General features: G+C 46.6%; 1 protein-coding gene across 23 annotated transcripts in view; it reads right to left on the bottom strand.

Moving 5' to 3' along the window:
* TPM1 (tropomyosin 1) overlaps positions 1-22,341 on the bottom strand; it is a 28,205-nt gene that overhangs the window by 4,653 nt on the left and 1,211 nt on the right. For 2 of the 23 annotated variants that reach the window (XM_027123209.1, XM_027123226.1), the window contains exons 2-8: positions 21,792-21,917; positions 9,633-9,766; positions 7,179-7,296; positions 5,889-5,959; positions 5,041-5,116; positions 4,523-4,585; positions 4,166-4,235 (exon numbers count right to left, since the gene is read on the bottom strand). In XM_027123209.1, coding sequence (XP_026979010.1) covers positions 4,166-4,235; positions 4,523-4,585; positions 5,041-5,116; positions 5,889-5,959; positions 7,179-7,296; positions 9,633-9,766; positions 21,792-21,917 — 658 coding nt within the window. Of the gene's footprint in view, positions 1-939; positions 1,220-2,647; positions 2,731-4,165; positions 4,236-4,522; positions 4,586-5,040; positions 5,117-5,554; positions 5,631-5,888; positions 5,960-7,178; positions 7,297-9,632; positions 9,767-17,506; positions 17,900-21,791; positions 21,918-22,107; positions 22,234-22,341 lie in introns of those variants that run through there. The other 21 variants (XM_027123211.1, XM_027123214.1, XM_027123216.1 and 18 more) reach the window with 21 other exon arrangements.

The following is a 22,341-nucleotide window of genomic DNA, read 5'->3' as shown; positions in this document are numbered from 1 at the left end:
TGCGGTATGCGGGCTTCTCACTGTTGTGGCCTCTCCCGTTGTGGAGCACAGGCTCCGGACGCGCAGGCTCAGCGGCCATGGCTCACGGGCCTAGCCACTCCGTGGCATGTGGGATCTTCCCGGACTGGGGCACGAACCCGTGACCCCTGCATCGGCAGGCAGACTCTCAACCACTGCGCCACCAGGGAAGCCCTCTACTATTTTTAAGGGGTAAAAAAAAAAAAACCAACTTTAATGGCTATGCTTTAAAAATATTTACAAAAAAAAAAAAAAAAAAGTTAATTACTACAAAGATTTACTGTAAGTACAACCCCTCCTAAAGAATACATGATGCACTTAAGAGTACAAAAATAAATCTTGATTTGAACATAATCGTATGTTCCTTAAACCTAAGAATGTCATTTCATGATCAAAATGAAGGTGACTGAGGAATGAATATACTTTTAAAAAGCTTTAACTGTTCTTTGTGCTGTAAAAGGATGATCAACGATAACCTCAACTTACACTGTTTGAATCCACATTCCTTTTCACCTTTTCTGATATGTAAGTTCCTAGCAATGTGGGGTGGCAGCCACACCCTCCCAAGCAGGACTATCTAAACACCAACACAGAGGGCTCACCACATCCCAACTAAACATCTGGCAGAGGAAGGCACTGCTCAAGGCAGATCTTCCGGCTCCAACAAGCAACATCCCCTGTGCAGAGGTTCTCAAGCCGTACTACATACCAGAGCCATCTCAATCCCTAAAAAGACACACATGCCCAGGCCTCACTCTAACGCTTGCAAACCAAAACTCTGAGAGGGACCCAGGCATGGGTATTTTTTTAAAAGTTCCGCAAGGAACTACTGTTTTAGAGTCTCTTGGTATTAATGTATGATGTTCAGAATCGGGGGGGGGGGGAAGAGCAAAGCGGCAGCCAAAAATTAACCCTCATATGTGTGATGAAGATTTGGAGTTTTATTCAGTGTTGAAACTAAAATGTCAATAAATAAGAAGTAAAAAGAATAGCAAACAGAAATAGCTTACACAGTGTTTATTTTACACTGCAATGAGGAGCTTCTGTACAATAGGAAGCACAGTGTGTGCCTGGCCCTAAGGCAGGATGTGGAAAGAAAGAACCAGGGTCAGCTGGAGAACAGACAAACTGCAGAACTCAGAGAGGAGGGACATCCAGCTTGATGAAGGGGTCGTGCGAGAAGTGAAGCAAAGAGACTTATCTGCATGAAGAGAAAAGGTGGGAGAAAAAGGAAAAAAGTGGCACAACGGAAAACAGGGAAGCTAAACTAACAGATGAGAGGAGCATATGAAACACAGGTAAGAAGCAGACATGCAAAACCCGCTGCCAGCCGCCACCTACAGGACAATGTCAATCCTTGCCCACCAGTGTCTGGACCCGAGGCCAGCACAAGCCCCTTCTGGGGGAGTTTCATTGCAAAAGACCCATGAACAGAACTTAAAAACAGATTTTAAGCTAAACCCACCTTTCAGAATATTTAACCATACTTAATGCTAAAAGCTTTTCTCATAGAATCACCACATTTTAGCACTGAGAGACAGATGATCTGATCCATCCCCTCATTTACAAATGAGGGAAGAGAGGATGGAATTCTCTCTAGTTTCCATGGTGACAGTCATGTCTCAAGGGGCAGTGTGGCGATTCTATAATCTATAAGGCAGCAGGCACTTGCCAACACTCTTCAAGCTACCATTTTTCTGCATGGGTAAAGGAATGACAGGTGGGCCAGGAAACTGAAATTTCCAGCTTACGTGGAATTCAGTGCCATCTTATGAGATTAAAAGGAAGCCTCTGTGAAACATTCCAGGTTAGAATTTAGAGGGGCAGATCCAGCTTAACGTTCAGGTTTGGTTAGTAATATGTAAGTTAGTCGTGTATGCTCCAGGTCCTCGTGAGATTAAGACTACCTACTCCACTCTTACTGCCCAGCAGTAGTAAAAGCTGGGCCATTAACTCCCAAACTCATATAACACAATCTGTGTTTTATGTTCTATTTCTTTGACACAGGTTGTGGTGTTTGTATGTTAATTCTTTTATATAAACGGAAAATTAAAGGCTTGGCTACCCGGCAGAGGGTTCATTTCTGTCTAGAATCCTTAAAAGGAAAATGTGACTTTTTACAGCAACATTCTTTATGCTGTTCTGGATCAATTTCCCTTCTCTGAGAGCCTCAGTTATCTGACAGTGTTGGGTTCCTTAAATTTATTATTTCTTTTACGAAAAATGTTCACATTGTATTTAACTGAATCTCAGGAAACCGCCTTTTGATATTTCTTGGGAAATTCCTGCACAATTGCGTGGCCTACCAATTCTACTTGAGCCTAGTTTAATTTCCTAAAAGGACAGTGCCCAAGTCACACATATTCCAGTTCACTGCTTCATGGGAACAATCTAGCTGAGACAATGTGAAATAAATGGATTCTGAAAGGAAATGGTTTTGTATAGACAGACAATCTACTTGGCCTTTATGTTAGTAGAATGTGAAAAAACAATGACTATCCTAGATTATGCAAAGACAGTGAGCATAAAGATGTAAAGATGGAGATTCTGGAGATACAGAAGGGAGTGGTGGCGAATTTATCATATTAGCATGAGGGCACGGGTGTGAGCAGGCAGGGTGGATGAACATTTACATGGAAGTCATATCGTTGAGAGCGTGGTCCAGCTCCTCGCTGATGGCTTTGTACTTCAGTTTCTGAGCGTACAGCTCGTCTATGACCAGGAAGTGGAAGGCAGAGGTGCAAGGACATGGAGAGTGATCAAGAGATGGAGGGTGAGTGAGGGTGGCATGGACACCATCCCGACACAGCAGCAAGAAAAGGGCAATGCATGAAGGAATTGGTGCCGCAGCAGGTGGCCAATGCAGGAGGCGTGCGTTTTGTTTTTAATAAAATTGAAACAAAAACAAAAACAAAAAGAACAAAACCCATTAGAAAATAAAACAAGAAACTCAATATGAAAATCATAACAAACACGGCAGGTATATCAGTAAACCATGTTAAACCCTGAACGAAACCACACAAGGCTGTCTCCTGGTTGGGAGAGGGGTAACAGAACATCTTTCTTTTATAGAGCTATAATTTCATTACACTGGAGTAGTCAGCCACCTGCCACTATAAACAGTGGAAAAAATATCCAAGGGCATTGTTTTGAAGAAACAATTTGTGACTACAGTCTGTAATCCTTATCTGGCTCCACCCTGAAACCACTGACTTCCGGACCAAACTAGACCACGGGGGTATGGATTTCTGGGCGTCGTCCAGACTACTCCTGTGGTCTGCCCACTCAAGCTGCCCTGGCTGGTCCAGGAGGCTTGAAAAGCGAGGAGAGCCACGCTTTTTACGGTGTTGCTGTGCCAAGTCTGCAGTTCAGTTCTTCTGATGATGAAGGTTTCACACTCTGCTGCAATTTGGCAGATTGTTCTGCAACCATCTGTCATTTGCTCTTTTCCACCAGCTTGGTTATCATCTGCACCAACCTCCAGTCCCTTCTCTAGCCACTTCTGCCTTTGATGTATATATTTTATGTATTTGTTTCTTTCTTTTTCACAGCCTCAGAGCTCAACATTTAGGATCTCTGAGAGACAGAGAGGGTGTCACTAAAATAAAACCGAAATATCTTAGTGGAGAAGTGCTGAAGTATAAAGTCCAAGTGCAGTGCCCTATTACCCTCCATCCCCCTGTCAGGATACACAGCACATGCCAAGATGATCAGTAACTTAAAAAAAAAGAATCCAAACCCTTACACTGAAGTCGCACTTGGGGGAAGATAAGTTGTGCCTAAAAACAAACCCATGCCATCCTGGCAATAATGAGACACCACTTAAAGACAGAAAACACACCAGTCATTCTCACCTATGACCACCTCACTCAGAGTGAGAACTCAACCTGCCACACTTCTGAAGAGTGTGCAGTAGAGCCGCTTGGCATCTGCTGCTACAAAAGGAGATGGGCCCCGTCTGGTGGCTAACGGTCATCTGGTGAACAGAGTGTTTAAGAGCCACGGAATGAAAACCCCAAAGGGCAGACAGGAAGAATGTGCAAGAGCAAAGAAGTGTATCAAGGAGGACGCAATGATTGGAAAATGACTTTGCCGGGCCACTACTCAGCCATAAGGATTAAGTTACAAACAAAACTTAAGATCTTACCTTCTAAGTCATCAATGCTTTTCTCCAATTTAGTTACTGACCTCTCCGCAAACTCGGCCCGAGTCTCAGCCTGCAATAATTCAATTTATTTCAATCAGAATTGGGACGTTTTAGGCTTCCAGTCGCTACAAATATAGAGAAACTAGAGAATGAAAATCAAGCCTGGCACCCAGGAATGGGGTCTGAGACCACCTGCCCGTCAGTCACCACAGTGAGAGGCGGCGAGCACAGCCCACTCCCCAAGACCACCCCTGAAGATCCCTGGATCCTTCTAACTTGAAAACGAAGAAGCCCTGAACAGTGCCGCAAAAACAAACTCCATCCACCTGGCTTTGTCCACAACACCCTCAATAGTACCTCCTTCAGCTTGTCAGAAAGGACCTTGATCTCTTCCTCATATTTGTCTTCCTTCTGCGAGTACTGTAATTAGAAAGAATGTTCCAGATGTCAGGCCATAGTTCACCCTATACTGAGGTCTTCTCATACAACGAAAGTGTCAGCCCTGCCAACAGATGTTGAGGATCTCTTAGGAGGTAATGGAGCCTCTGATATCAAATGGCATACAACAATGCATTCTCTGTTTTCCTGCCTATTGTTTTACATGGGATAAGAACAAGATAACTGATCCATTTGGCACTTGGTTTAAATTAAATTGTTACAGATGACTCACATACTCAAAATAAAATAGATTCTCCATTAAAAAAAAAAAGAATCTGTTATTGATAATCATCAGGAAATTGCCTCAAAATGACGCCATTTGCTAAAGTGTCTAATGGATTACTCCTTTCCTTGGCAGGGCCCCAGAAGAAAAAAAGGGGGTGTCTCTAGAGCAGCTCTTAAAGATGCCTTTCCCCCACACCGTGCTCCTGGCCTACCTTCTCAGCCTGAGCCTCCAGTGACTTCAAGTTGTTCGTCACAGTTTTCAACTCTTCTTCAAGCTCGGCACATTTGCTAACGTTTTCGATCAGAGGTAGAAAGGGTGGGAGACAAGCCAAAGGAAGGAGGAGAGAAAAAGGAGAGGGATGGGAAAAAATGAAAACCGAGTCCTAGAGAACAAAGGGCTGCCTTAAAGTAGCCAAATCATCAAGGTACTAAAACGCTCAATCTTGCCATGGACGCTGCTCCCGACACAGCAGAAAGGCAGGGTGACAAAATCCAACAACCTCGAAGGGTGATAATTTGGCTTCTTTTTTGGCTGCACCAAAGAGCATTTATGAAGGAAAAACAAAGGAGTATAAAGGACCCAAAGAAAGCACTTAAAGCAAGGTATAAGATAGCAGAGGGTGTAGTGAAGGTGCAGTCGTTATAAAAATGAACCAGTAGGCATTGGAAGCTGAAAGACGCCTGGGTTGCAGTTAAACCTAAAACCCATCCATGAGCCATCAGTACCTTATCCTCTGCAGCCATTAATGCTTTCAAGGTCTGATCCATTATTCTTAATTGTTCTTCCAGCTGTCGAACTTGGCTGTTAGTGGACACAGGAAATGCACAAGGCCATTCTCAAAATCAGTGTGCAGGTAAGGCATGCAGTGATACACGCATTCATACATAGACACCCCACGCAAGTCCTCTGTGTTCCATACTCGTGGCTCATCCACGTCAAATGAGCACTTAAGGAGCCCGGAGCTGAAACAGGTAAATGTGCAGCTGCCAGAAGGTCATGCTGTTTAGTCACTGCTCCGCAGCACCCCACACACAGCCTCCTGGCACCGGGCCCGCTTACCCTTCTGAGAGCTCAGCTCGCTCCTCTGCACGCTCCAGGTCACTCTCAATGATGACCAGCTTACGGGCCACCTGCAGCAGAACAAACACAAAACACACACACCATGGGGCTTCCAAGCTCTGAGGAGGGGTGTGGGGTGAGGACTGGATCCGTCAGCCCCTAGGAGTCCTTGCCTCCAAACAAGATGATCCTCTTTCCCATGCACTGGAGAGAAGCGACTCTCCACCAGGCGTGCCCATGGATAGGAGGCCAGAGGCTTCTGCTCACCAAGACCCAGCGTGGTTAGTTATGGGTGGGCTGGCTCATCTTTAGTCCTACCTAGGTGAGGCCTGTATAGTTACATAGCAGCCAGACCAAGTGTGGAAGAAGGGAGAGAGATGAAGTTCACAATCTCCAAACTAGCAGTGTGATGAGACATACGCCTTTTATGCTGAAAAGGTGGGGCTGCAAGACAAGACTGAAAATAATCCTGAGAACTCCATCCATCTAGAGCTCTGTACCTCGACTCCCTCTGTGTGCAGCAGGCTACAAATGCCAACAGAAACAGCAAGAGAGGCTGACATGAGAAGCTGCTGAGGTGACTAATGAGGTCAGTGGAAGAAAGGACCAGAGAGAAGGGATCCTAGGAAGCATTTCAAAATTAGTGGGCAAAGTGTAACCTGGAGATGGGAGATGATGATGACGAAGAGTCAGTGCTGTTTCAGGATAGCCATAGTACATTAAGGGAAAAACTAAAACCTTAACACAGTCATGTGGGCTCTGTTATCACACAGGAGGTTGCTTTCATGGGGCATGACCAGGAGGTGATTCACCTGTGAACCTTGAGGAGAGAGGAGGACAGACAGGAAGGCCTCCATGAATCTAGGGAGCAAGTGCATGGTCTGTGTCTCTACACTGAACTGGGCTGTGCCAGGTGAATCACACTAGGGAGAACTGCTTGTGTGGTGACAGCATGAGAGGTCCCTTCCACAAAACACAAGAGGCCCAACTCTCCCTTCTCCTGACCAGAGAACTTTTGTCCTGGTCTTTGTGTGTATGTTTGGGGCGGGGGGTGGGGGGAGGCATGGGGGCACAAAAAAAGCTTTGGTCTTTCCCAGTGCAACTGATCCCCTAGCAGGATCAAAAGTGAGAACCGTTTTCTGGGGACAAAGGAACTCTGCTTCTCAAAACCACCCATTTCTGCTAAGGAAGCAGATGGTTTCACTGAAGAACGCAAGGCTGTACACTGCTCCCCTGCTCCTGGGCCCCCGCGGCTGGGAGTCCACAAGGCCTTGGGCCCCAGGATCTGACCTCTTCATACTTGCGGTCGGCATCCTCAGCGATGTGCTTGGCCTCTTTCAGCTGGATCTCCTGAATTTCCATTTTCTCCTCGTCCTTTTGAGCTCGGCTTTCAATGACTTTCATGCCTCTGAAAAGGATAACATGCAGGAAGGCCCAAGATTTAGAGGCGACCTCCACGAACTCACCCTGCACCACAGTGGTTTGTGAGGCTCCGTGTAACTGACAGACCGAAACAGAGCACAGAGCTACTTTTATCTTCCAAACCATGAAACAAGACTTTCTAGAGCTGAAGGCAGAAAAGACATACACTTCCCTCTCTCTGTTTATTGTGAATGAAAGGTTACACTTTTGGTACTGTTGACACTGTCCAGGCAGCTAATGTGAAATGAAAGGTACCATGTGAGGATCCTGTTTGAATGTGGGAGGCATGGAATCAAGGAAGGTCAACAAGCTTTACCTGCTATATAAATAATGGGACTTCTGCCCCTTTCTGGTGGGAAGCTTCAGCTTAAAAATGGACCAAAGTTAGAACGAAAGCAAACTTATCTTCATGTACTTCCCTCCCACAAAGAAAGTAGCTGTTCTTACCCCTTTAGCCACAAATGTAAGTATTAGATTGAATGTAAGTATTAGATTGAAGCAAATGAAATTGCTGGTATTTGACCACATCGGACCTGCAAAAATGGCAATTTCATGTGGGTTGACCTATATTTTAGAGAAGAAACTGAGTTTTGCCTATAATAAAACTCATAATAGAGGTGTTGAGAGGCAGGACCAACACCATCTTCTATGCTGATGTATACGTTTGGATCCTTCAGCATGGTGGTAAGTTTTAGAAAATGTTAATTGACCTATATTACAGATTTATGCAATAACAAATTATGTTAAAACGGGATTCATTTACCAAAATCTAAGTAGGCAGTAAGATAAATAAGTCACTTTTTTTTTTTTTTTAAATGAAGCACTACAGTGTATTTTAGGAGACCTGCATCTTCGCTCGGCCATAAATTCTCTTTGAGAGTTCGGGCAGGCCATACCAGTCTCTGAACCCTAGTCTTCTCATCTGTAAAACCAGGGGACTGGAGTAAATGATCTCTAAATACCTTTTTACTCCAATGTCTAACACTGCCAGACTGCCTTCCTTTCAGGTTCACTAACAAGGGTATTTCAGGAAGAAGCCAGCCACAAAACCGTTGGTTATATGTACACTGTAAGAGATGATGAGTCATCTTTAAGAATTCCAAAACTCTTGATTAGAAAAGAATCAATAATCAACAGTGAATAATGAGCTGAAAACTTCAGCTAAAGAGCTTCTTTAATCCTAAAGTCTGAAATCATTCTTTATCCATGGTGGCAGGGGGCAGAAATGCACCTCAAAGACGGAGAAATGGACAAAATGACTGACTGCATGCACCTGCCCAGGTCACAGCGCAGAAACACACTGCCAGTGTCTGAGACATCACAATACTTTGTCATCCCTCGAAGGGCAGAACTCTCTCTAGTTTTGTGGAGTCTTTCTTGGAGTGCTTCCAAGTAATATGAGTACAATAACTTGAACAGTTGAACATGAGAGAAAATGCCTGGTGGAATACACGATGGCTGATATGGCCCTGGTTTTCCTTTACTACCACAAGGCTGAATCTTGGGGTAATAAGTCAGGTAGAGCCAGGTCACAGTGGGAGCATGCTCAACAGACCTGCAGATCTGACTGTACTTACCTATGCACGTGTGTCTTATCGGCTTTACTAAGTCCAAAACAATTTACTTTTGTGGATCGTATTTCTGTTTTATCTGTGCTTTCTCTTCCTCTCATTTCTTGGGCTCTTTGACAACTGACAGCCCATACTGTATTTACCTCGGCCTAAGCCTCCTTGGTATATTTCATGTTTTTTAACATCTTTATTGGAGTATAATTGCTTTACAATGGTGTGTTAGTTTCTGCTTTATAACAAAGTGAATCAGTTATACATATACATATGTTCCCATATCTCTTCCCTCTTGCGTCTCCCTCCCTCCCACCCTCCCTATCCCACCCCTCTAGGTGGTCACAAGGCACCGAGCTGATCTCCCTGTGCTATGCGGCTTCCTTGGTATATTTTTAAATAAAGTTATCTTTTTTAAAAAAATGCATAATTGCTCCACAGTCAGTAGGAATTAAAGAATCAAAACACTCCCTAAAACCTCCTGTTTACACGTCCATCTCCCTCGCTGGGTGGTGAGCTCTAAGAGAGCAGGAATGGCATCTTTTTCTTATTTGTAACCTTGGGGTTTAAAACAGTGCTTTGCACAAAGGTGTCCCACTAATGTTAAATGAACAAAACCATTAGTTGCACCTGGATCAAGTCAGGAAATAGTGCCACCAAGGTACTGTAAAATTCTTAGAGGCCCAAGATCAGAGAAGCCCTCCCGTTCCACCAGGAGGAAAGGCTGTGCTAACAGGTGGGCTGGACGAGGGGTCCTCACCTCTCACTCTCGTCTGCTGCCTTCTCGGCCTCCTCCAGCTTCTGCAGAGCTGTTGCCAGACGCTCCTGGGCACGATCCAACTCTTCCTCAACCAGCTGGATGCGTCTGTTCAGAGAAGCTACGTCGGCTTCAGCCTGGATAGAGAGAGTGAAAGGCGTTTCAGTGTCGGAGAGAAAGTGAGGGTAGTGCCTTCAGGAGGGGCTGAGACTGAAACACTGGTTCCAGATGGGAAGCCTGGGCCCTGTGGTGAGCCACCCTAAAGTGCGTTACAAGCCCTGGTCAACTCTGGAGTTGTCGGATACGTTCATCCATTGACATACCCAGTGAATGTCCACCTTGGGGTATATGCAGATCCACACACATCATCCTCATCGGACAAAGCGACCATCAGCAACACTCTCTCCCTTGGTTCTCTTCCTCCACGGATTTCAACACGCTGGCTTTACCTGCCTGTTAAGGGGGAGCTTCATCACAGCCACCTCACTCGGTGGGGCCTGAGGTGTGGACAGAGGCGATGGGACTTACCCAGGCTCAGTCACACAAGACGAGAGCAGTACAGCGGACTCGGACTCAGGAGTCTCAATTCTCCTTTCTGCTGATTGTGTTCTCAAAGGGGCTTTATTAAATATTTTAGGAACTAAAATATTTTTAAATTCAGTGGTTCTAAAATATACACCATACAGAGACACAGCAAAACCTAGCAAGCCCCCTGCCCTTCAGCACCCCTTTAGAATAACTGGTCACACTGGAAGAGGGCCAAGACAAATTTCCCAAGCGTTTGTGACATACGCCTACAGGAATTTCTCACAAGTCAAGGTTGCTACAAAAACAGCTTCAAACTCCTTAGAAGAAAAGCAGTACAGATACTGTTTTTACTTGGTATCTATCTCTGAAATAAGATGTTTCTTTTTGGGAGATACAATGGTTACCTACAGTTATGAGCATTTGTTACTATAAGCCTCAGCACACTTGCAAGCCTGGACCGGTCCATTACATACACTTGCATTGTTGGCCGTTTAAACATTATGCACGTAAGTGAAAGACAGAATTTGTTAATCTGGTACTGTTTCCTCATCCACTCTGAATGTGTGCTTTTCCTGGGGTGATGGGGTTTTTAGGACACTTGGAAGTTTTCTAAAAACTACAACATGCACTTTGGGACTATGCTAGCTCTCTACCTACAGTCCTGTCTTCCTTACTCAACTGTAAGCTTCTTATGTGCAAGGAATCACAATTCACTGCACAGAGTATAGGCTCAGTAAAGGTCTACTGAACAAAATGAGTAAAACCAACCTAATTTAAACAAAAGCAACTTTTTTAGTTTCTGGACCCATGATACACAGTTTGAAATGCACATGTAGTTAGAGTCTACGATTATGGCCTTGAAGTAAAGGAACACGAGAACATTCTGCTCTTTGCTCATCTAGATTTGTAAAATTTTAAAAGTCAAGTTCTCTCTGGGAAAGAGAGGTGATTAGGGCATCTACAATCATGGTGAAGGACTTTTTATAAAAACATGCAAATACACTTTTATCGCTTCAAAAATTAACTATGGGGCTTCCCTGGTGGCGCAGTGGTTGAGAGTCCACCTGCTGATGCAGGGGACACGGGTTCGTGCCCCGGACCGGGAAGATGCCACATGCCGCGGAGCGGCTGGGCCCGTGAGCCACGGCCACTAGGCCTGCGCGTCCGGAGCCTGTGCTCTGCAACAGGAGAGGCCACAACAGTGAGAGGCCCACATACCACACACACACACACACACACACACACACAAAATTAACTATGTAGTAATAATTGGCTGTTGGAGGCAGGGAGCAGGGGGAAATGTGAAATGAATCCGAGGTCAGTTAACAGTTGCACTGGCCCACAAAGTAGATCACTGCAGGTACACAGCTAGTAATGGGCTCCACCAGGTCTGGCAGGTGAATGTTGGGAGTTTTTTGGAGGAGGGATGAGGGTAATAGGGATAACACATTTCTTAAGTATGGAAACTTTAAAAAGTTTTTAGCCCCATGTAAAAAAAACAAAACAAAACGAAACCTGAAGGAGGTATACATTAAGGGTATACTTTGGGATCAGGTCAGATTTCTTTTCTATATTTTCCATTTCTAGTAAAATTCTATTCATTTCATGAATGGGGGAAAACAAGCAAGCAACCCTGAAAGCTGAAAACTAAAATGAAAAGCAAAACAAAAACCACCCTCCAAAACACCACCAACAAAAAAACCTCAGCAGAGTGTCTAGGTCATGTACTCAGAAGTATTTTTCCCCCTTTTCTTAAATATCCTTGTTATAGGTGCTGCAGCCAGAGAAATGTCAACAAGATTTTCAAAACAATTTCTGTAGCCACCACACTCTAAGCTTCCTGTTCTGTTTTCGATCTGGGCCCCAACCTCAAGGACTTTGGACTCACAGAGAGGAGACTGTTTATACTCCGGGGAAAGAACCCTCCAGGTGCCAGGCCAGTCCAGGTCCCTGGCCTCCCACACACCTGGGGCATCAGAGAGTAAGGAGACAGCACCCCATGTTCGTTCCTGCCTCTGCACAAAAGATCTCCCTACCTGAGAGGGACGCCCATCAATCCAAATCTTCCCTCTTCCCTCTTATTGCCTCCACTCTAACCGTTCTTTCCCTTAGCTCTGGATACTGTTTTATAAATGTCATTAACTCCTTTTCCCCAGGAGCATTTTGTAGAACCTACATTAGGGGTTGTGCCCTACGGAAATACCAGTCAATAGGCCTCGTATACGGCACCAGAACAACAACTGGTAATGGAGACCTGTTCTAGGAGCCAGGACAGGGGCAACACAGAGAACAGACCTGTGGGTGGTCCACAAAACGGGGTCTAAGATGTTTAGCTGGAGGGGTCCCTAGGCATTGTCCAGCAGTTCCCACAACTGGCTGGGTGTCCAAATTCACCAGGAGATGCATATTAAAAATACAAATTTCCGGGCTTTCCTGGTGGTTCAGTGGTTAAGAATCTACCTGCCAATGCAGGGGACATGGTTCGAGCCCTGGTCCGGGAAGATCCCACATGCCGCGGAGCAACTAAGCCCGTGCGCCACAACTACTGAGCCCGTGTGCCTAGAGCCCGTGCTCCGCAACAAGAGAAGCCACCACAATGAGAAGCCCATGCACAGCAACGAAGAGCAGCCCCCGCTGGCTGCAACTAGAGAAAGCCTGCGCGCAGCAGCAAAGACCCAATGCAGCCAAAAATTTAAAAAAAGAAACAAAAACAAAACAAATTTCTAGGCCCCATCCCTAGAGATTCTGATTCAAGAGGTCAGAAAGGAGGACAGGAATCTGCACTATAAAAAAGCAACCCCCCCTCTACCCCACCCACCATCCAAAGAAGCTGGAAAATCCTGTGGGAACCACTCATCTAGCTCTTTGTAGAAGAGAAAATAGGAAGAGGGAGGGATCTTTGACATGTTCAGGTCACAGCCATCAGCGGCAGGTAAGACTAGCACCAAAGTCCCCTGGTCCTCAACGTGCTGGCATGCCTGCCTCCCTTCTCAAGGCCTCCTGGAGCCTCATGGAAGCCCTGGAACTGGTGGTTCTCACCTATGGAGTCTTTCTGCTTTCTGACGTCAGAGCAGCAGGTTCTCTACAGCCACCCTGACTCCAACCGCCTACCTGAAAAAAGGCCTTCAGCGAAAGAACCTAACCAGGACTAGAAAAACGGTTACTGTACTGAATATCATCCGCTAAACAAGTCCCCTCAATCCATTTGGAAAAAAGGTGTCGTATAAAATTGAAAACATCATCAAGTAACACCAGGGCGGTACCAGCTCACACAAGGGCACAGAGCATTTGTTCTCAACCCCAGAAACCAACGCCTGCTGCCCCAGAGGTTTCAGAGCAGGATGGGCAAAGGTGCTTGTAGGTAACAGCCCAGATCTGAAAGCAGTGTCTGGGGTGTATCGATCTCTATATAAGCTTCCCCCGGGGAAAAACCTGGGCTCTCACTGGCTTCTCAGGCCTCACCATACTGGTCTGATCACAACTTAGTTTGGTTCTCTAGAATTCAAGATATACTCAATTCCATAAATTAATTAAGGACACCCTTATTTTCACTTTTTTTTTTGGTGGGGGCGGGGGGTGGATTATGCTCTATGTTCAAAAGGCCCACATCTCTCACCTGCACTAGCTTTTATCCCCGGTATGTATTCTCTGAGTTCTGAGGCTTATTTAGATATTTTCTAAGGTTCTTTCCATCACAGCACCTGGGCAGTTTACTTAAGACTTAACTGGCTGTTGCCTGTCAGTACAAACCCTACAGACACATGACCATCTGTTATTTAAAAAGCAGATATAAATAACAAGGCATTTTGGAAGGGTCAAGACCCCAGACGCAAATTACTTCCAGGCATGGAAGTCACCCACGTGTACTGGGTTAGCTTCTAACGACAGCTCATGTGTTGACACTGCTGGTGAAGTCTTTGGGATGCTAGTTTCTTTCATTTCAAAAGTGCTATTGGGTCCCAACATGTAATGAACTACTCAGAAAAGAGACTGCTATATTAGTAAAGGTTACCAACTGTCTTCCTGCAGATCTGTTGTTAAACAACCACCAGGCGCTCTACACGTGTGCCTTAGAGCTGCATGTGCCCCCCAATCCCTTCCACAAGGTACCAGCTACCTAAGAAACTACAATAGATATCAAGGGCACGCCCACACAATATAGCAAAATGTTACTTCAAGTCTGACTTGAAAGAGAACTTTTACAGGGCCTAGATTTTCATGAAATCCAGGTGTTCTAGCCAATATAACTAAAGGCAATTTAAAAATAGCAATGATTTTTACTTTAAAAACAAGTATTTCTGTGAGGACAATTAAGAAGAAATAATTGTAGGAGAATAATATTATATCCTAAAAATAAATCCTCTGGAATGTATGTTCAAAGTCCTACCTGAACTGGAGTACTGCATGGGATGATCAAAGGTCAGGCCTTTTTATTTCATGTGAACTGTAGATGTACAGAGAAAGTTTCACCCAGTTTACTGTGTAAGACCCAAGTCCCTATAGCCAAGTTAAGCTTCTGCCCTTATATGGTAAGGAAAGGGGAAAAAAACACGGATGACATTAAGGGGCACTCCCATGGATAAGAGTTAAAAACAATCTATTGCACCAAAGCCTGTAACTCACGAGGCATTTTTGTGTAATGAGTGAGAAGGGACATGAACAGGGTATTGTAGTGCCTTTGCCTTGCCTATACATGAAAGCAGAAAGCCAGAGTATATGTACACTCCAGCTACTGCTACCCTGGCGGGGGGGGGGGGGGATGGGGGCACAAAATGCACTTTTAGATTCCTGTTTTCAGAAATATTTACCAACTCTAAGGAGGGGAGGGGCTGGGAATTTTTGTAAATTGGTTTTTCCTGTGATTTAATGAAGTTACCAATTAAGAACCTACAGGCTGCAACTGTTAAGTGCCCTTGTTTGCTGAGTACCATCCAGAAAGAAGGAAGGCAGACTGCCTTCTTCCTGCTCCCTCTTTGATAAGGACAAAAGACAAACAAAACCCTAGTGGGTCTCAAGACCTGGAGTCAACCATTACACCAAGCAAAGTAGCCTCATTCCAAAATTCTGAAGGGCCCACACACCTTGGAAAAACAAACCAGTATAAAAAAAAGGGATGGTTGCTTTTTCCAAAGTTAAGTGCTGGTTGTAATAGGGCCAATTAACTACAGCCTGTCTGAATCTTTGAGAATGTGAATTAGGGCCAACTCTCCAAATATTTTTTGCAGTGGCTCATGACTTTGTCACTAAATTTTTATCTTTGCTGCCAAGAGAAACTGTGACTGCTAGCTTAACTCACAGCTATGCCTGACAACTACCAAGAAACCACCTTCAATTAGCTACCTTTAAGTTCCAGTTTCATAAGTTAGGAACACCTCTCAATCTGAAATTCTTTCTTCAGTGGTCTGACCCAGTCCTCAAGTTGCCGTCATAAAAAGTTCTGTGCCCATCCAATCATCCGGATAGACTATTTTCAAAAATCACTTAAAAATTTTTGAAGCTAAACCACTTTTAATATAAAGCTTTGAAAAGAATGAAAGCATTATCTTTACCCAACTGGCCCAGGAAGAGTACTGTCATAAAAACTAAGCCCAAAAGAGAAGGTGAGTAAAATAGTAACAATGTGCCCTTCATAAAATTTATCTTCTGTGTCTAATATCGATCACCAGGCCAACAGTCCATAAGAGGCTTTCCTGTACAGGACCACATATTCCCTTTCTTAGCAGGGGGAGGGGAGTTCTACTGACTTCCACCACTAATACCACTTCAACCCACCAAACATTCCTTCCAGCCTGCCTGTGTCCTCTCTCCGTTCAAGTTGAAAAAAGAAAAAAAAAATTGATTAGAAGCATTGAAGTGGAGTGTTTTAAGATGTAGTGAAATGAGCAGCCCATCTTTAAGACCCTTTGATAGCTGGTGAACTGAAAGCAAAGGAGCAATGAGCGATGCCGAGTGTGGAGCAGTTCTAATACCAGCTGATGCAAGGCACTTACTCTAGCGTGCTAAGCACCATTGCAACTTCTTTACACACACTTTTCATCCTCACAACAGGCAGATACTACCATTACCCACATTTTACGGTCGAGGGACTGAGAAATTAAATGATTCAAAACCTAGCGGCCTGGGCCCAGAGTTCTTGTTCTTATCCATCATGTTCTATTGGTTCTAATGGTTCAAGGACAACTGCGAGCCAGAGAGGGAGTCGGAATTCATTCATTGCCTGGCCAAATTGAGAGACATCCATGGGACCGCTGCTGTCTTGTCCTCTACAGAAAATGATCTTTTGCCTATTGATTTCCTAGTTCCTGCCTATTTTATCTGAAACTTCATCTAGTTAGGCCTTCCTTTCAAGAGGACCCATTTGCTTCTAAGTATTTTATGCAAAACAGGTCTCATAGCTTCTGCAGCCAGCCATAATGCCATTACATACACCTCTCAACTCAGAATACGCGTCTATTAAGCACAGAAGGACCCCACATGAGCGCTTGTCATAAAATTCCCAAGGTGTTTGAGTATCCTGATTTAACACACACACACACACACACACACACTCAAAAATCAACAAACAGCAAATGCCTTAACTACCTCTGAAATCCTGTTCCGGTGTGCTGGATGCATTTGCCTTAGTGGAAAGGAAGGAAACCAGGTATTACACTCAACGTGGGGGAGGGGAAGCCGGCGGGAGAAAACACCCAATAATCGTAGCTATTTGGCCAACTTTTTCGAGACTCGGTAACAAAGGAACATCTACCTGTACAGGAGAACTTGGGAGGAGGGATGGTTAAGAAAGGGAAGGGCAAAGGGCCGCATACTAAGTCAGAACACGCGCTGTCAGTGTCTCAACCACCCCCAGAGAAACGGGCTTTCAAGAAACCAAGGCTAAACAGGGATGGGGGAGTTTAGCATCCCCGGGCCCCAAAGCCAGACAATGCCTCAGACGTGACCTGTTAGCGCCCTTCCCAAAAGAACGGATTTCCAAAAGAAGGTACCTCTTCCGTCCCCACTCTCCGAGTAAATAATACCAGCAGCGCAAAGGGCACATGCCGGGGGACCCGAGACGCCGGGCCGAACGCGCACACCCCAGACATAGAGTTCCTTCTGGGAAAGAGCTGCTTCCAGAACCTTCTCAACACCACTAACTCTCCCTCGGTTCTTTAGACCAGCGAGATGAAAAGGGCTGAAGTGAACGGGCAGCGCCCCTCCCCAGAGCCCGACACCTGCGGGCCCAGGTGCGCCCCGAGGCGGGGGGAGGGGTGGCGGGGGAAGGTGGGCTCCGGGGGGCCCTGCAGGGCTAGGTGGGGCCGACTGGGGAGAAGGCGCCTCCGGGGATGGGTGATGGGTGGGTCCCTTACGGTCTCCCTCAGCTTCCTCTCGTAGTCCAGCTCGCGCTGCAGGCTGCCCGCGCGCTCCTCCGCGGCGTCCGCCTGCTCCTGCAGGCTCCGAATCTTCCTCCGCACCGCCTCCAGCGAACTGCTCCCCGCCATTGCGCCGGGCGGCGGCGGGCCGGCAGGCTGGCGGACTGCCCCGGGAGAGGCCGGCTGCTGCGCTCCTGCCGCCGCTGCTGCTGCCGCACTCCGACAGCCCGGCCACCCCGCCCAGGCCGCGGCGCGCCACAGCAGCGCCCCCTGCGGCCCAGGCACAGCCCGGAAGTCGCGACCTCCTAGGCTGCGCAGGCGAACCGCAGGCGGGTGCGCGAGAGCCGGGGGCGGGCCCAGCGGGCGGGGCGGGGCGCGCGCCGCGGACCCCGGGAATTCTCCAACCGCGGGAGGCACCGCGCATGCTCGCGGCCGCGGGGCTGACAGGCGCTGCGCGCAGGCTGCCGGGGCACCTGGTGAGCGGGAGGGTGGCCAACGCGCCGAGGGTGTTACTTCGACTCCCAGCGCCCCTCCCCTGCGCCGTGGGGAACCCGAGTAATGGATTTGGCTGCAAAGGGCGACGGTGCCGCCTCTTGGCGGCGGGAGCGCTCCGCTCGGGACTGCCAGTTTCCCATGCCCAGGAAGGAGAGAAGCCGAGCGAGGGGTTTGGGGCTTGAATGTACCCCCAAAGGGATTGTTCCTCGATGTAAAGAACCCCAGAACACAAGATCCTAACCACAACAACTCTCCTTCCCTCCAAACTCATGAAGGGAAAACCACTAACGTATTGCATAGAGGTTAAACCTCCTAAATGCTGTCTCCCTAGGTTAGAATCTGGCTTTTGGTTCTCTCCTGGTTGTGTGACGGAAAACAACTTGACTTTATCTGTAAAAGCACGGTTAATAGTAGTACGTTTCTCATAGGATTGCTGTGAGGATTATGAAATGACAGAAAGCACTAAGCACAATACCTTGTACGTAGTTAAAATGATAGCTTTAGTTAATAAATACACAGGCACTGTCTGAAGAGTCAGGCTACGGCCTATAACCAGCTGTGGGACCTCAAGCCCGCCAGCCTATCTGGGACTTACTTTCCTTTCCACAAAAACAATCATCTCAAGGGTCCCTTCTAGTTACAACCTTCTCTGGTTTTAGATCAGCCTCTGAGATCTTCTGGAATCTGACCAATTCTGGGCCGGACTGAGATGTCTTAAAAGGCACACCAAGGAAGGCTACAGAACCCTATGAGAGGGTCTGGCTACAGCTGGATGAAAACCAAAGCGGACACAATCTTTGGGAACCACCCTCTGCCAACTCTCCCCTTCGGCTACGTTTTTAAATGTCTTCTAAGTCTCACAGCTTTCTTTCCTCACCTTTCCCACAGAAGGCCCTTCAAGTCAGTTCCTATGTGTTTAAGTGTGGGAATAATGAAGAAAAAGAAAACACACTTGACAACCCCCTCCTACGCCAAAGCCCTAATGAGGAAGCGCCTTGCTTTTCTGACTCATTTGCTATGGACTTTCTCACAGCCTCCCTCTGCTGAGACTCTCACAAAGCCCAGCATGGGCCCTCACATCCTGTAGGTGGAGCCTCTAGCTTTGTTTCCACACAGTTCATCTAGTCAGGAGGGAGGTCACAACTGCTTCCCTAAGAGTACAGACTGGGGGCCTCCAACTTTGAGGGTGGGAGAAGGGGGCATCTGGGAGCCTCCAGGAGAAGCAGAAACTGCTGGACAGGTGCAAATGCTCTAAGCAGCCAACTAGTGACTTAATGTCCTGCTTTTCAAACATCTGGGAAAGTCAGTTTCAGGTGAGTTCATTTTCACACTGATGTCATTATACAAGAGTTTAGGACAGTTGTTCTCAGCCTTGGCTGCACATTGGAATCACCTGGGTATTTAACAAATACTAATGCCTGCATTCCACTCCCAGAGATTCTAATTGGCCTGGGGTACAGCCTGGATTTTAAGTTTTAAAACCATCCTAGGTGATTGTTTAGGTAAGGTTGAGAATCACTGATTTAGAAAGCAAAGACCTACAGGGAATAAAGACTTACATACTGCAGATGTCAGAGACATCACAGTTATTGGGGAAGGGGTTGGGCCAGAGAGAAAATGGAGCGCTTGATCCCCTTCAGCCTCACTTATGTGGAGGGAAGACAAAAAATTCAGAACAAAACCATCAGAGATCCGACCTTGCAAGTTACAACCTTTCAAGCTAGGAAGAGCCCATTTCTGGAATAGGATCTGTAAAGTGTGCTGGTAAATTAATAGAAAAATGTTTTTAGTAGTAGAAAAATGTGAAAATGTTTTACATTGGTGAGTAATAGTGCAATGTCCTAATACAATTCTACCTCAGGAAGTTGACCTCTCTCCTACCTTTCTCTAGTGACATCTGTCTCTTCCTCCTCAAGTCTTCACTATTTTTACTAGCTAGGAATCACTCTAAATATAGCATTTCTTCACAAACGTCTTGCACATCCCTACAGATTCCAAACAACCTAAAATGTCTTAAAGGGGAAGATGATCAATATACTACCAAAAAAAAAAAAAGTGTACCATATTAGGGATAATTTTCCAGTGGAAAGAAAAGAACACAGCTTCAAAAACCTCCCTCTCCTCCTGGCTCCGCCCTCCCCCACCGAGCTGGCTTTAAATATCCTCTTTGCCACTTCTGCCTCACCTCATTCCAATGCACCATTAAACAAGACTTTTCAATAAAGACATGATAGAACCACATAGTTACAATAATTATGATTTTTTTCCCCTTAAGATCGTAGTAGATTTTTCTCCTTCTCTTGCTTTCAGTCTTACTGGGCTATTTTCAAATTCCCTGCATTCTTTTCCTTATAAGGAATATCTCTCCTTGATCTATCAGCGGCTCTTTTGAAAAAGCTAAATAAACGTCCTGCTGGAGAATTTCGGGGAGACAGACATCCTCCATTTAACCATATACGGAGCAGACATCTGATCTACATTACACAAAACTGGCGCAGAGTTATATGCGTTTTTTTGGCTCTTTTTCTAAAGCCAGGTAGTTTGTAACTTAAATATTTTACCTAAATCAGTGTTTCCCTGAACCCCCTTTCCAGGGACCTTGCTTTTCACTGAAACTTTCTTTTTGTCAGATTCTAAACGTCCTGTGTCTGGATCCCTCATTTACAAAGCACACTCGGAGATTACATTTCGTGCCTTTCATGTCACAGAAAGCCTTACTGATTTCAAGACCCAGATCCTCCAGCAATTTACACTTTACTCTCATACAAAAAATGCTGCTGCTGCACTTGGTAGTTCAACTTTCTGGGCATAGGTTTCCCTGGTGCTCATACATTCTTGAAATAGTTACCAACTTCCCAACGAATTCTTTCCTAATTGGGCCTCTAGGCTTAATTAGCTTCTAGAATGGTGTGAAAAGAAGTCGGTCCTCTGGAAATCTAATGCTTGTCTTGACTCATGCAGCAGAAGAGGCAAGCTCTTCGGCTAAAAGGATTCCAGAGGGCAGTGGACAAAATGCTGGCAGAGCTTTTGTGGTGCGTGCATCATCCTTGAAACTATGTGGTGGTTGTCAGCGGCTGACAGGTTGGGGTGGGGTGAGCAGGAGAGTCGGGGGCAGCCTGCTCACTATACCATATAAAGCACTGAGCTATATATAACTCCCAGCTTACTTTCTGGATCTGGTGCCCTCAGACTGCAGACCCAAGCAAATATCGTCTTCCCAGGCAGATCTTAAGGGCTGGATTAAGCTTCCCTAGTGAGTAAGGAGGCCTCAAGTGTTTCTGTGGCCCACCATGAAGCTTAGCCTTCTAAGTAGCACCATGCCATTTTTTCAGTGCCATCTCTAGTCTGTGTCCTGACTAGACCCACCACCGAAAACCAGGCCTTGCCACCCACCAGAGATGGCAAAAGGAAAGAAAGTGGAGAAAACTAGGCATTCTGTTTGCACAAACCTCGGTGATGACACCTCGGAGGTTTTCTGCCACCATGGAGCAGGGTTCACCTCCAGAGTCCAATTTCAGTTACTGCATTCTTCCAGCTTCTCACCCACCCCCCTCCACCCCCAGGGGTGGGGGAAAGAAGGAGAAAAAGAAAGAGGAATGGATGAAATAAAAATGAATGTGTGCAGTAGCAGTCGGAGGCAGCATCCAGTGCTCTGGGCCACGGCAGGCTGTGTGCGGGTTTCCAGCAAGAGGAGGTGACCCTCCTCCATTGCTCTCTGGCCCCTGTGGTGACCCCAGAGCGGCCACCAGGGCAGGAGGTGAGGGAGGCAGTGTGTGCGTGCACTTACGTCGGTGGCCTTTTTCTCCGCCAGCTCCAGCTTCTCCTGGGCATCTTTGAGAGCCTCGGAGTATTTGTCCAGTTCATCTTCGGTGCCCTTGAGTTTCTTTTGCAGCGACACCAGCTCATCTTCCAGCTGGGAGTTGGCCGTGGGGGACGGGGACGGGAGGGGGGGTGCAGCAGGCAGCGTGATCCCGCAGGGGAGGGGTGTGGGTGCACAGAGCCAGAAGGACAGGGACAGCGGGAGAGAGAAAGGGAAAGACAGGGAGGGAGAGAGAGAGAGACAGAGTTAGCCATTCGTGCGCCGCGCCGCGCGCCCAGGGTACCTTGGCGGCGGCCTCATCGGCGGCCAGGAGGCTGTCCTCTGCCTTGTGCAGCTCCTCCAGCACCCGGTCCCGCTCGTCCTCCGACGCCCGCAGCAGCTTCTCCTTGGCCGCTATGTCCTCCTCGAGCTGGGGGGCGGCGGCGGGCGGGCGCGGCCGGCCGGCACGGACCGGGTGTTAGACACACACACACACACACACACACACACACACACACACACACACACACACACATAC

Source organism: Aethalodelphis obliquidens, unplaced genomic scaffold (assembly GCF_003676395.1).
Source record: "Aethalodelphis obliquidens isolate GAN/ISIS:26980383/991018 unplaced genomic scaffold, ASM367639v1 scaffold26, whole genome shotgun sequence".
NCBI classification, from domain to species: Eukaryota; Metazoa; Chordata; class Mammalia; order Artiodactyla; family Delphinidae; genus Aethalodelphis; species Aethalodelphis obliquidens.
The sequence above is the reverse complement of the archived record's forward strand: the minus strand, read 5'-3'. Positions and strand labels throughout refer to the sequence as shown.